Source organism: Gadus macrocephalus, chromosome 20 (assembly GCF_031168955.1).
Source record: "Gadus macrocephalus chromosome 20, ASM3116895v1".
NCBI classification, from domain to species: Eukaryota; Metazoa; Chordata; class Actinopteri; order Gadiformes; family Gadidae; genus Gadus; species Gadus macrocephalus.
Genome location: NC_082401.1, coordinates 19,414,900 through 19,429,899, shown reverse-complemented (window position 1 = coordinate 19,429,899; position 15,000 = coordinate 19,414,900). Strand labels below are relative to the sequence as shown.

Below are 15,000 nucleotides of genomic sequence, written 5' to 3'. Positions count from 1 at the left end.
AATCCTGTTCAGCATCATAACCACACACACACACACACACACACACACACACGTCAAAATATCGTCAAACACACAAACCGATTCACATATGCATACGTTTGTGCGCACATATGCTAATCTCGCGCCTCTCCTCTTCTGATGTGACCAACGACAAGACAAGCGCAGCCGAGCAAGGCATTCAGACAATGCTAACGAGAGCGCTTCCCGCCCCTGTTAGAAGCTAGCTCTTGATCTAAGGAATGCTGGCGAGCCACCAGTAGCGCCACCACAAGCCAAACACAACCACACCGCAGCAGACAGGCAGGGAGAGCATCCATCGCTATTATTAACACGGTTGCTAAGCAGACATTTGCTCTCAATGTCTTTCGATGGAGCGAGCGGCTTCACTTCCTGTGGCGACGCTGGTCTTCAAGACATAGTCGCCTAGAGAAGACACACACTGTGGCTCCAGACCATTACCTACGCTGAAAGAACATCCACGCGGTAATAGCCACTCATTAGTTGTATAAAAGTAATCAGACGCTGAATACATTCACACAACTATATAATAACACTCTGAATGTACTTAGCCACTATAATGAGGATTCTTGCTATATATATTTGCTATATATATTATCAGCCTTATACTAATACTATTTATGATACCCAATATCACCCATATGGTTGACTGGACATGGAGGAGGACATCTGTCGGGGCAGGTGTAAATAAATCCCATTCCTTGTACGCCACATATTCAAGTCTGAACAGCCAGAACTCTGGGCACAGGAGTTGAGTCAGGCGAGATTTCTGGCAGATTTATCTGGCTTTGGTGGAGGATAGAGATGGAACGGGGAGGAAGGCGAGGAAGGAATAAGAGAGGAGAAGAGAGAGGGAAGGGAGGGGTAACAGTTAGAAGTGCCACAGCTATTTTAAGTGGTGTGAAACTTTGTGAAAAATAGCAGATGCAATGCCTCCTCGCTGCATATTCAAGCACACTTCTCCATACATTTTTTTTTTCCCCCCCGTAGAAAAGTTCTGACATCTACTTGACTGTTTGAATTTGTCTCTCTCTCTCTCTCCTTTCTTTTTTTAACAGGAAAGGGGAAGCAGTCACTTTGTACACGCCACAAAACTTGGGGGCAATTCTTTTTCCACCGCTGATGTATTTATCAGTGATGCAAGTCTCTGAACTTGACAGAGTGTTAGGCCTACTTGAACGCGCACTATCGCGCGCAGACAGCAAGCGGATGTCGCACATCAGAAACGTTCATTTGATGGGCTCACACAACGAGAGGCACCACTCTGTACGTCGACATACCACCAATGGACAAAACAACGTATGGCAGGCAGTCGCACACAGACAGACAGACGCACGCACACGCACACGCACACAGATACATACATACACAAGCACAAACAAACACACACACACACACATACATGCATACGCACGCACACAGACACACAAACACACACGTACAAACATTCCGCGATGTATGCCTTTACACCGGCAAAGAGACCCTAGGGCACGTTGGGGACCAATAGGTGGCGGCACGTTGCCATGGAAACAGAGACGACGATAAGCCGTGCCCGGGCGCGTTAAAGTGCTTTCCCAACCACATTTCTGTTTATGGAAACGCCACAGGATCAGCCAGCAGTCAGTGATCAACTAGCGAACAGCTCCTCCTGCTGAACAGAGCTCATTGTGTGAGAGGAGATGATATCTCAAGCTGTCTCGCGTGTCCACACTTTTAGAAGAGCAGGAATAAAGTCCAATTTAGACCAGCTCTCTCGTCACTCTGACACGTTACTCTCGACACGATACATCCTGGTCCACTTTCGTCTACGTGCTTAGGGTTTTTGCTATTTCTATATTAACGAGGCAAAGCATGAGAAGTTATTGTCAATTATGCAAATGTTAAAAATAGGCAGGTGGAAAAAAGGTCTGTCAGAATGACTTTTCGGTCAAATCAGTGTAAACCTTGCAATCAGTCAAATATCAAAGATGAGGCTGGATTACAAAGAGAGGGTTGCAATTAAAGCGCTAACCTTGAAGATTACTGATTCGTTCTGTTTGGCGACATAAAGTGTTTGCAGGTGTGTTTTTGGATCTAAAACAGTGTCGACCATGAGACGTCAGGGGGAAGTAGCATTACCGGCGACGCTAGCAGGCCGGAAAAAAGATTTTCCGCGGGAATGTCACCACAGATGCCTGGTTCGTAACATACATAATACAGCAAATGCAATATTGGCCATGGCTCAATCAGCATTTTGTTACCTCATTTGGTGATTGTAACTTAACGGGTATCTATTTACCTGAAAATCGCATCGGTTATTTTTCAATCAAAATGTTTTACGAAAGTTTGCAATTCATTTAGAACAAATAAAATGAACAAAAATCATAAAAAAACGTTACATCTCAGTTATTGTTTTTTTCAAAGATAGAGAACACACTTAAGATTATTAATGCAATCAATTAACCTCTTGATCAAAATTAATAATTGCAATCAGAATATCGGGGAAAAGTATCGCAATGCTAATCTTTTCCATAATCGTTTAACCCTAAACAGAGCAAAGTCTGTTCATTCATAAGCACAAGCTGGGCGGTATTTTCAATCCGCAGCAAGGATTTCATTGGAGTGACACTGAAATGTGGCCACCGCAGAGGCCAGCATAATATCTACAATTACACTTTGGAATGTGTCATAGGGGCGAGGTAACAAGAATTTAAATGTTAACTTATTCTATGTAAACGTGTCTACATATTCTGTCTGTCAAAAAATTAAGTCATTCAAGTCATGTTTCTATAATGAAATAGACTCAGAGATGATTTTTTTTTCACATTTTGTGAGAATAAAATGCGAGTCTCAAGTGGCTTTACCCTTTGATAAAAGGCACTGAATGATGAGCAGGAATGGAAAAGTGACAAGTACCCATTCAGTCCTGCACTTGATGATTGTAGAGTCCTTTGGTGTGATTACTAATTATTAAACCTGCACTATGTCACTTTTTCACACCAGCTAACACTTTTGTTCAAAATGATTTGAAATGACGGTATAATATTAATAAAAATGCCATCCACTGCTCCCCCTTGGTTATTAAAATGGTACCAGTTGATCACATTACTTTTGGCCATCATTCCAGAGGCGGATAGATTAAATGGATTTAAATGTATTCTTTAAATGTTCATCATTCAAATACTTTTTCTCGTCCAAAGTGGCTACAGTGAAGAGGTTCTAAAATATAGAGATGAGATTGCATCGTTTTCATTGTCAAATCCCCCCCCCCCCCCAAAAGACTTCAAGCTGACGGTATCACGGTAACCTATAAGCAGCAGTCAGGCGTTTGATTTGAATGTGTTTATTGTTATCCATGTTACAGTACTAAAGTAAAGGACATAGAAATACATTTATCATGTACATATCAGTTCCATATCCCCAGATCACATCCACTCCCCTAGTCAACTAATGACAATAGAAATGCTTTAACTAGGCAATAGTTTTTAATTTGAAACATAATTTTTAGCAGAAAGAGCACAATGAAAATCGACAATCAAAACTGGTTCCTTCTGCTTTGAGTGAAGCTACATTGTTATTCTATTACATTTATACATTGTGTGTACAATATATGATATGTGTAATTGCACTTTTGACCAGGGGTTTCTACAAGGTAGGGGACACTGAGGAATTACATTTACACCCATGTAAATGTAAACAAGCATTGTTTACATTTGTCCACAATGCATTTTTATTTGTTTAGCTAAACCACAAATGCACAAGGAATACAGATGAGTATGTAAGCTGATGCGAGACAAATAGCACTAACATATGAGAAGATAAATGGTGTCTCCCCAAATTGTCAACTTGCCAGGTTGAACGCTTACCCTGACGAAACGAGTTATTGAGGAAAAGGTCATGATAAACACAAGATACCATTGTAAACATAAATAGCGCCATTATTTTGTCAGGTATGGTTAGGTTGGTTCGCCAAAGACAAGTGATTGTTCTCTATTTAGAAAACACCTTAGGCGGGTGAGAGAATACAAGACAAGTCTTTAGTTAAAGCACTACAGAGTGGTTGTTACCTTTTGTCAACCTCTGGATGAAAACGGACAGTAAAGTCCGTCTAACAAATAGTGGTATGGTAGCGCACACCGCGGTCAACAAAGACATTCCTGTCCTGTTTTTCTTCCACAGTAAACCAACCAAACACCAACCTCACATTGTCTGGTCAATACTTTAAATCACAATGCGAAACAGAGACGGTTTATTTGTCTCCCCTCTAAACAGAGGGGAGGGAATAAATACATTGACAAACACCTGTGGTGACCCACAATGATCGCAGTGTGCCATTACGCAATGACAACAATAATAACAATCAGAACAACAAAGCGCGCTGCGTCCCGATATTCCTTATGGATGGACTGGTCAAGCCACCGCCTCGACCGCAACACAAAAACAGTGGCGTTTTGCTAGGAGTCGATATGACGATATAACCCTTAATAAAAAAAAGAAAAGAAAAAAAGAACGCATGCACTTCTTCCTTGGGGGGGGGGTGGGGGGGGTCTCTCAGAAGAAGGAGGTGTCGGAGGAGAGGGCCCCGGCCAGTCTGAAGTCCTCCCTCAAGAGCACACAGAAAAGACGCTGGGGCAGGGCCTTGGAGTACGGCGCCGGCCGCGGGACGCACGTCCGCAGAAGGATCTCGCGCCCCGCGGGGGGCGGGAAGTCGGGCACGTTGAGGCCACCGCCCATCGGCTTCCTGTCATCGGCCCCGCCCCCTGGACGGACCAGGTCGTCGTCCATGGGTGCCAGTAGGGCTGCCTGGGTTGGGGGGGGGGGGGGGCAGAGACATTTTAAACTCATTTTATGGGCCATGCACAGATGCATAAAACCAAGAGATTTGCAAACGCCGAGGTCTACGGGTGTTCGTTAAAGCCTCCTGAATCGTTGGTACGCTGCACACATAAAGCAAAGGGGTCCACCGTGTCCGTCTGTTGAAATGGCCAAAGCAAACCCAGGCAATAAAACATAATCCTTCATTGATTTCATCGATCGTGTTCATAAAGAGGAGGGGGAAATGAAGGTAAAAGACGGATTTGCCAGGTTTAAGACTAATGAGACATGGACTGCACGGAAACGGTTGACAATTCGATACGGGGAGACGTGCTGGCACACCATGCGTACGCCACTAGCCTGAGTCATACCAGACAGCTGGGGTACAGAGCGGTGACATTCGTACCTACAACAGAGTGAGGCATGGTTAAAACATACTTTTGTTTTGAGGGTGGATAACATGGCACCAGTTAAACGGGAGCTGACTCAGGTCTGTACCTGCAGTGTTATTTATTACAAATGAATAACAAAAGATAAATCTTTGAAACAAAGCTTGAATCTATGATGGGGCCAGGATTGGTGTTATGGCGGGGGGTTTTGATAAACCCAATGTACTGAAAGATGTTGTTCCAGCAGGTATTCTCTGGATCAATGGAAATACAACTGCACCGAGATAAACATGGAAAAAGGAGCCCTAGCTTAGGGACAAAATAGCCCGGCCAGTGTGAATGATGGTCCTCCAGTCACAACCCAAAACCTCCCTCCGGCTCCGCATCCCTTCACCACTCTGAAGACCGACACACCAGAATCCCCAAGGATTGTTATCCGATTGCTTCAATAACGGCTGAACTGGTTAGCCATTTGGGACAGTGGTTAAAGCAGTTATTAAAGGTTCAGGAAGGAGAACGAGCGCTACTACAAAGCTATTGCTACAAAGCTAATGCTACAAGACTAGCGATCGGTCGTAAGGACAACAAATATACGAGCATTTGCTGTGAAGGATGGAACGTCCCGCTAAAGCTAGGCTACGGTGAAGCTCTGTCATACGAACCTCCATGTCACCCAGAAAGCCCTGATCCCCCACGTACCAAGGGTCCAACGAGAGAAAACGAGAGCAACAAAGAGCAGAGGGGTTAGCTTGAGAGGGATCAACCATTCTGGAGAAGGACAATCCTTCCTGGGACAGGGTAAAATGGTGCTTTGGGCGTAGCTGATGGTGGGTGGAGGTCAGCTCGGTGAATGGTTGGTCAAATGAAGGAAGGAGCAAGGGAACACCGCTGGTTTCCGTTGTGCTCTCAGAGTCCAGCTCGTCTGAAAGGGACTATTCCTTGCACCATACAATGACACAGAGGGTGGCCAACAGGGACTGCGGCAGTCTCTAGCAATGTGCTCACAGGGATTCGGCTTGTGGCGTTGCCCATATGGACATGTCCGTGAACAGATTGGCAGCCGGTATACTTTCTGCAAACACTCATGCCTGAACTGGTTCGCAATTTCCTATATCAGGTAGGGATTGAGAACATGGATATGTTAACATGATGTCGTGCCAAAAAGGCTTCCTAATACTCATTTCAATGAAACTGGGTCACCCGGGGAGAAGGCCCTAGCTGCATCATGCTGGGCGTTCTCTAATCCTAGGATCCCACCGCTCTGTGACTCGAGATCCTATCATCATCACTAATTTACAATGGATGTCCCCTTAGAAACAGGCTGAATGTTAAAGGATCTTTAAGTAACCGATAGGCCGAAACCATGTTGGTTTCTAGGATTTATATTATTTTCAGGTATTAAGACAATAGTAGCAGCACCTTCCTTCCGAACACTACAGCTACTCTACTCTACACTACTCTGCTCCGACTTAGGTCAATGCCGGGCTACAGAAAGCTGCACTCAATAAGGCCCGGCATCTCAGGGTTTGTCTTTGATGCAGAGCACTTTGGCTCCAGCCTTGCACATTCTTGGAGTGGAGGATCGGCCTCACAGATTAAAAAATGAATACAATATATGTACCACACATTCATCTGGTGTTGAACTTTGATCCGAATAATTTTGTACTAAAGCTGTGTTTGCGAAATTGAAACATGCTTGTTTTTGTTTATCATGTTATGCAAGAGCTGGCCACAAGTCTTCTAAAACAGACGCAATGAGCCAGTGTGGACTTTTGCGCTGTGCCAATCATCTACACTAGATATTAGTGCCAATTATAGTATCTAGTCTTTGGTTGAGACTTCTGACCTGACTACAAACCTCAAGTCACAATCATTATGCAGACATTCTCCTTTGGCTTCGTACCCAAAGCAGCTCCAGAGCCCTTCCTTTCTGCGGCAGACTGCTGCTCGTATTTGAAGTACACGACAAGCTTCGCACTTGAGTCTGTGTGCGCGCATAATCCATTGGGAGGGGTTTCAGTTCCTAAGAGTGAGTGTATTAGTACAGAAATGGCCAGTGTATTTTCCCAGAGGAGGGGGCGGGAGGGAGTTGGTCTAGTTGCTAATGGTTACCTCATCACTGGTGAAGTCAGTCAGCTTGACATGGGTGATAGGCAAGCAGCATTAGGAGAGAAAAAAACGACACAAACACAAAACACATGTAACACAATGGAGGTAGACCAACCCCAGGAACCAACCGCACACAAAAACATCTCCACCACAGTAAGAAAATAAAAATAGTGACAGTAGGAAAAGGGAAATAATTGAGGATCAGTTATAAAACTGACCGACGCCGTTTCGTTGACGTGAAACACGTTGAAAATACTAATGAGCGTGCAATCGAGCCATGCCAAAGACTAGCAAGGGTCCAGAAGAGAGGGAAGGAGCGAAGCCACAGCACAGAGTTTTTCGTGTCTACTGTCCAAGCAATCGCACAGCTCAGGTTTGAGGCGGAGGCCATGCCGTCAAATCCACAGTCTGTCTGTCTGTCTGACTGTCTGTCTGTCTGTCTGTCTGTCTGTCTGTCTGTCTGTCTGTCTTGTGTCTGTCTACCGGCAGAAACTCACCTTTATGCTGTGTGCTCATTTCACCTGATTTCCATATGCTGGGGATAATTGCTAGCTTTCTATTTAGAGTGTGGCAACGCACAGGCTATAATTTAATGCTCAGACATCTCACGCCGGAGAAAATAAGCAAAGGGGTAGAAAAGTGATAGTGGAGGTGGAGAGGAAGAGAGATGGAGCGAGAAATAAGGAGAGAGAGCGAGAGATAGAGCGAGAGAGAGGGAGAGTGTAAGAAAAGGGAGGGTTCTCTTCTCACACCATTGTTTTAACTGCGCGGCGCATGCACGCACACACACGCACACACACGCACACGCACACGCACACACACGCACGCACACACACGCACGCACACACACACAAAGAGGCAACGGCGCAGCAGAAGGTGTGGAGCCAAACATTCACTCCAAGATTTTTCTTCTTGCATTTCTTCGCGAAAACAAGAAGCGTGGCGAGGATCTGGAGCTGCAGGCGCCTCATTCATTAGCTGATGAACTATCGGATACAAAGTTACACCGGAAAGTAAAACTATATATATATATATACATATTTATATAAATGAAAACTCATCCTTTCAAATGTGCAGAAGACCAGCTCCTCCGGAGACGCACATTATCCCAGTTCATGCTGGTTTCACCAGTTTGGACGGATGTGCATGAGGTGTTTATTCCACACAAGGCATGGCGGGAGCGGAGGTTATTCTCAGACAGCTTGATTTACATAACCAATAACACATGCTGGGCGTCCAGGCGCCAGGTGTGGACGAGGCTGGGGGGAGGGGGTGGCTGTTGTTGTGTTGTCTTTGCTGTCATTTCAAATCAGGGTATATCAGGCACGTTGAAGCACATGCGCGCGCACACACTCCCCTCGCACTGTTGCACGTACACGCACGCAAGCACACACAAATACGCACGCATACACCTGTTCCCCGACCCTTCTGCTGATTGTAACAGAATGGCGGAGGGGGGTAGATAGGAAAAAAATGGCTTTGCTTGTGTTTTTTCTTGTAGTGTAGCCTCTTGAGCAAAGTCCTGCTCAGGAATAAAAATGTTTTTTTTTTTTTAGTTACGGTAAACTCAGCAATGTGAGGCTACGTCGTGACAGTTGCTGCGGCAACGACCCATCCTAACTGCTGACGACACAGCAAACCGCTGAGTCCGACCCTAACAAAGTAAAGCCTCCCAAACCAACTGCCGACTGCAGTTTGCTTTTTCACCAGCCAGTCTCTAAATGGCAAAGGTCAAAGGTTTTCAACCGAATGGATCCCGTCGGGGGGCACTGTGAGACGATGGACCGTTCTGTGTCAAGGTTTAGCCCTCAATGTGTTCAGAAGTGCTTTATCGCTGTGCGTGTGTCTGCGCGTGCATCTGTGTGTGCGTGTGTGTCATCCATCCCAGCATTCATGGTAAGGGAGGGAGAAGTTACTGTAAGGGATGTGTCCAATTAATCGACTAAATGTTGCTGTGCTTGCTAGTCGGCCCCAAAAGTACTCCTACAATAGTACTCGGCTAAACGTTTGGGTTTTTGGTGATATACACAATTTAAATGATTGCCTTGTCAACCCTAATCAAATATTTATAGAACATTTGTTAGTCCTACGAACAGTATTAATGCGTCATTATGCTGGACCATATTCGCTATGTGGTATCTGGACATTTAACAAGACGTTAACATCAAACCGAATCAGATTTTGTCAAAGAATAAAAGATGAAGCATTTCAAACTGCTCTTATGATACACGCAACATTTTTGTAAGACCAGGATTAGCCTCTTAGATTGCAATGTGCTCAATTTCATCTGATTTCTACGTATATCTTTATTCTTCCGGTGGAAGGAACACCCCTTCGGATTATTTGCCTGTTCTGGATGGCAGGTACCCTGTTCAGTGTGAACCTCCTTTGGGTGCCAGGGGAAGGGGTGTGTGTGTAGGAGATGTGGTTGCGTTCGGGGGTATATCGCTATACGTGCCTAGGGCAGGTGGGCAGTGTGTGTGTGTGTGTGTGTGTGTGTGTGTGTGTGTGTGTGTGTGTGTGTGTGTGTGTGTGTGTGTGTGTGTGTGTGTGTGACACAGAGGGGTTCTCTTTACCCTCTGAGAGCTGACAAACAGCTTGTGGATGATGCTGCCAGCCGGCCCGCGTCCAGCACCCAACACCGCCACCTCGGGCTCCTCCAGCAAGGAGCTGACGAACCTGAGCAGGACGTAAGACAGACAGACAGACAGACAGACAGACAGACAGACAGACAGACAGACAGACAGACAGACAGACAGACAGACAGACAGACAGACAGACAGACAGAGTGAGGGATGGAGGGAGAGAAATGGGAGATCGTGATAGAGGAGAGAAACAGAGAGTGACAAATGAGAGAGAGAGACAGACAGACAGAGATGGGGGGGAGAGAGAGAGAGATACAGATAGACATGAGCGAGAGACAGAAATAGAAAGAAAAAGGGGGGAGTGAGAGACGGAGAAGGGGAGAGAGAGCGAGAGAGCAGGTAAGAGATATATAGAGAAGGACAGGAGATGGAAAAGGAGAGAGAGCATAAAACATAGGTATGAGAAAAGTAAGAATTTGGAGACGAGAGAAAGTGGAATATGACAAAGGAGAGAGACAGAAGGATGGCAGAAAATAATAAAAGAAGTACAGAGGTGATAAAACAGAGAGGGGAGAGAGGAAAGGAGGAATCAAAGTACAGAGAAGGTTCAGCGCAATTAGGAGGATGTTGTCAGAATCTGTGCCAAAAAAAACAACCTGATTTAACAAATTTCTAGTAGTGCGAATCAATCGATGACATTTGATCGCTCTTGTCTTTTCCACAATCTGCCCATTTGTGTAAAACAGGAGGATTCCTGACGAACACCCGCACAGTGCTCTACCAATAAAAACAAATCACTGCAAGAGCAACCAAAACACCGCAACAGCACTTACCTTTACAAGTTGAGCCTGCCTCGTCCAAATTCCCAGTGTTTTGTTTTTTCTCTCCTTCTTTTGCTTAGCCAGTATTATCCTATCCCAATTCCATCCATCCATCTCACTATATTAGCAAGTATGGGAATCTGCAAATGTGGCAGATTAAACCCAATATCCGTCAATGTCCAGGAGTGGGTAAGTAACGCTTAGCATCTTAAATTGCAGGGGGGGGGGGAGGGGGGAGATGAGTTCTGGGACGTAGCCGGGACTCTGGGCTCTCTACTGACACAGCAGCTTATCCAGGACAAGTGCTCTGGAGACGGGGAGAGAGGACGTCGCTCCGGGCCTGCCCTGGGTGTCCTCTTAATGAGTCCTAATGCTGTGTGTGTGTGTGTGTGTGTGTGTGTGTGTGTGTGTGTGTGTGTTAATACGTACGTGTGTGTTTAAGTGTGTGCGGGTGTTCCGTCCTGTTCTACGGAACATAAAAGGTATTTGTGTGTGTGTGTGTGTGTGTGTGTGTGTGTATTTGTGTGTGTGTGTGTGTGTATGTGTGTGGGTGTGTGTTGATGAATGTGTGTGCATACATGTGTGTGTGTTTGTGTCTGTGTGTGGGGGTGTGTGTATGTCAATGCATTTGTGTGCATACATGCGTGTGTGTGTGTGTGTGTGTTTCTGTGTGTGTGTGTGTGCGTGTGTCCACCAGAGATGCAGACATTGTTCATGTGCACGTGTGTGTAGGTTCTGGGACTGAGCCGTACACTGTGTTTGAGTGTGTGTCATCCAAGTGTCGGTCATGATATCAATCTTATTTTCTCTTGAAATTAATCGAATGGAAATGTATGAAAAAAGTAGCAGGGTAATAACAAATTCTGGTCCGTTCATAACTGAGAACTTCAGGTTAAAGAGATTTAAATCTTAGAGTTATGACACTTTTAAAAACACCATTGCACACGGCAAGAAGACAAATTGTAATGTTGGTTTAAGACTTCTCCTAAAATCTGAAGAAGGCCGAATATTGTCAGCCTCTGTCTAAATTGGAAAACACAATGCAAATATTTGGAACATGCCTTGGGTTTTGAATACATTTGGTATACGTATGCACACGTACACACACACAGACACACACGCACACACTTTCTTTGTTATTAAAGAAGGCTGACATCGGCTCCATGGCTCATGGTGACACTGGCCTCCTGTTATATGGGACTTTAATACTTTTAATAAAAACACAATGCTGGTTTTAACAGAGGCTGGAGGTGGTGAAGGGCGGGAGCCATACACTATTACCCTTCACGCCCACCCACCCACCCACATCTCCACCCGTTTCGGCCGACATATATTAGAGCTCCCCCAGGAAAAGAGAGCGAGAAGAGAGAGAGAGAGAGAGAGAGAGAGAGAGAGAGAGAGAGAGAGAGAGAGAGAGAGAGAGAGCAAGAGAGAGAGCAAGAGAGCAAGAGAGAGAGAGAGAGCAAGAGAGAGCAAGAGAGAGAGAGAGAGAGAGAGATAGAGAGAGAGAGAGAGAGCATGAGAGAGAGAGAGAGAGAGAGAGAGAGAGAGAGAGAGAGAGAGAGAGAGAGAGAGAGAGAGCAAGAGAGCAAGAGAGCAAGAGAGAGAGAGAGCAAGAGAGAGCAAGAGAGAGAGAGAGAGAGCGAGAGATAGAGAGAGAGAGAGAGAGAGAGAGAGAGAGAGAGTTGGAGAAAGAGAGGATCAGGCGCTGGTGGTGAAATGAAAAAGCAGCTTGTGATATTAATAAAGGGAGAGAAAGAGGGAGAGAGATAGAGTGAGAGGCAAAAGACATGGAGGAGTTTGGATGGAGTTTCTGCTTTAGTGGGCGGGGGTTCTGCTGGGTTAAGACCAGTTCAGATAGTGGATCTCCATACCACAAAAACCTGCAGAACCGCAGAACGGACTCAGAACCCTACAAAGGGTCAGCTTGTAAAACCAGCAAAGTTTGGGACTATTTCGATTCGCCCGGACAATGAACCACACCAAGTTGGGTGTGTTGGCTGTGCAACAATGAAGTGCGGCATACAACATTTCAACTGGCACTCTGAGGAACCAGTTTGGCTACAGCCATGTTGGCATTAAACACAGCCGAGAACAGACCTTCAGATGCATTTAAAATAGAATCACTCTCATGAAATTAGATTAAGCGTTTCATATGGCTCTTGCATTCCCACAATATTGGTTCCGCCCATGTTTGGCCTCTTCCATTGCTCATGTGTTCATTTTGAACAGATTTCGAGGTATTTCTCTTATTATAGATTGGTCTACAGAACCCCGGGGGCTCGGGAGTTGTGATGCACACCAAGAGCTTTGGCTGCAGACTTCTCTGTTTGTTTGCTTCAGCTGGGCTCAGATCGGATGAACGGCAGCCAGACATCAATACACATACCACACAGAGTATAGCTGTGCTTTATACCTTTATACCACATGTCCTTTATACCTGGTGGACAATACCTAAGGATGTTCTCACTGCTAAGTGGAGGGCATCAAACACCAACTGATGGATGGATGGATGGATGGATGGATGGATGGATGGATGGATGGATGGATGGATGGATGGATGAGTGGGGGGGGTTGGAGGGGTGTGTGCGTGCATGCGTGGGGACACTCACTTCTCCAGATCTTCGGAATCCTCTCCTGCCTCAGCTTTGCCGACGCCAAACTTTGCCTTGAGGGAGCGGGCGCGGGCAATGACGGTCTCCACCGCCACCAGCTGACTGATGACTTCCTGTCAGCAGGGGAGAGCCGCGAGGAAGAGACACGGTGTTCAAGGGCATTGGACGTTCATCCCCCTCAACATTGAATGAAGGAACACCATAGACCAGGGTACGCCCGTTCAGAGGGTTTGCTCGGCCATTAAGGTAACCCGGGTACTGATGTCAGTTGAGAAATTGACAGATGTGCCAAATCCAACAATAACGTTTGACGAGATTGATACGTAATGCCCCAGCTGTTCTTGACTTATTATTGTGTTGCGTTGATTAGCATCCTCGTTTTGATTGGCAGCAGTGAAGACACTGATGACTGACAAGACATTTGAGGATGTTGACATGCACAGCTCACTCATAGTTTTTGAACATGCCCGTCAATCGATTTCCCAGAAAGATGTTTCCGCTCCGAAAGTGAGTTGTACTGTGTGCCATTGTAGGTCGATACTGTGTAAAGACCCAACATGCATCTTGTTTACTTGTTTGTGCGTATTTCCGGATGAGTGCGCCAAAGAACTCGGAATATCTTATTTGGATCTGATAAACTAGGTGCTGGGAAGCGGGAATTGCTCCGGGGAGAAACAGTGGCACGAAACAGCGCTTTACGCCTCGTTGACATTGGGGTTGGGCAATATGCATTTTCATACACAGCTGAAACATTGAGGTTTGCGGCCCAGCCGTTTTGTTCAATTACGCGAGAGCGCCCTCTTTCAAGTCCCTGTCATGAGCTGTGGCGCGCTCTTCTGCCACAGGGTGGGACCAATCGTCTGCAAATCAGTTTTTTTCCCCATTCTTGTTTCATACATTATAAACCCATTAACAAATCCAGTATAAGGCTACTAGGCATGTTTGATTAATAGACTAGGGATGAATGATGACCTTCATAAACGTGCCATTCGTAGCGTTGTCTAAGTGGGTTAGGCTAGGCATACAAGCCGAAAGGAATCGTTAAATCAGCGATATATCTGGCGATCGGATGCCTCAAACGGGGGGGGGCTTCTACCAGCAGTTCTACCAGGAGATGGAGCGGCGACGCTGCCAGTCAGCTTCAGAACAGCATTAGCATCGTGTTTCATTATTCTGCTCCATACTCTGCATGAAGGACGATTTAGTTTGAGACCTTACATTTTACCTTACTCATTTGTGCTCATCTCACATGCTGTTTAAGGTCTTGGAGGGGAAAAAAAAAGTAATCAGCATACCAGCACTTTAAACTTCTGCTTTCATCAATATTTATATATCCTAAGCTTCGCTCACATATCGACCTTAAAGCCATAAAGGACGGCTTATTTGGGGGGAAACAGGGTTTTGGATCGGGCACTCAACTTTTTACACAACCGTGATATACTCTATCGGGAAATCCCTCATCCCTAGTGGACAAAAACCTGGAGTAAGCAGGTTCCAAATGGGTTTGTAGCGTGCATGCAAACGCACTGTTCGTCTGATCATTTGCATCCATCTATTGGCTAAAAGGCACTGACTCGGGATTGAGGCCAACGAGAAGATAGGGTGATAGACAGAAACATAACAGGGATAGAACAGACGGAAGAGATTGGACTGACTTCGAGCTTCTTGT

At 45.6% G+C, this 15,000-nt stretch overlaps 1 protein-coding gene across 1 annotated transcript in view; it reads right to left on the bottom strand.

The window, feature by feature from the left end:
- Nucleotides 1–3,324: 3,324 nt before the first annotated feature.
- The window catches only part of rab3gap1 (RAB3 GTPase activating protein subunit 1), a 45,282-nt gene continuing 33,606 nt past the window's right edge, over nucleotides 3,325–15,000 (bottom strand). The window contains exons 20-25 of the mRNA XM_060040407.1: nucleotides 14,987–14,995; nucleotides 13,329–13,444; nucleotides 9,887–9,989; nucleotides 7,314–7,337; nucleotides 5,864–5,884; nucleotides 3,325–4,800 (exon numbers count right to left, since the gene is read on the bottom strand). Of these exons, the coding sequence (XP_059896390.1) occupies nucleotides 4,549–4,800; nucleotides 5,864–5,884; nucleotides 7,314–7,337; nucleotides 9,887–9,989; nucleotides 13,329–13,444; nucleotides 14,987–14,995 (525 nt within the window). The 3' untranslated portion in view covers nucleotides 3,325–4,548. The remainder of the gene's footprint in view (nucleotides 4,801–5,863; nucleotides 5,885–7,313; nucleotides 7,338–9,886; nucleotides 9,990–13,328; nucleotides 13,445–14,986; nucleotides 14,996–15,000) is intronic.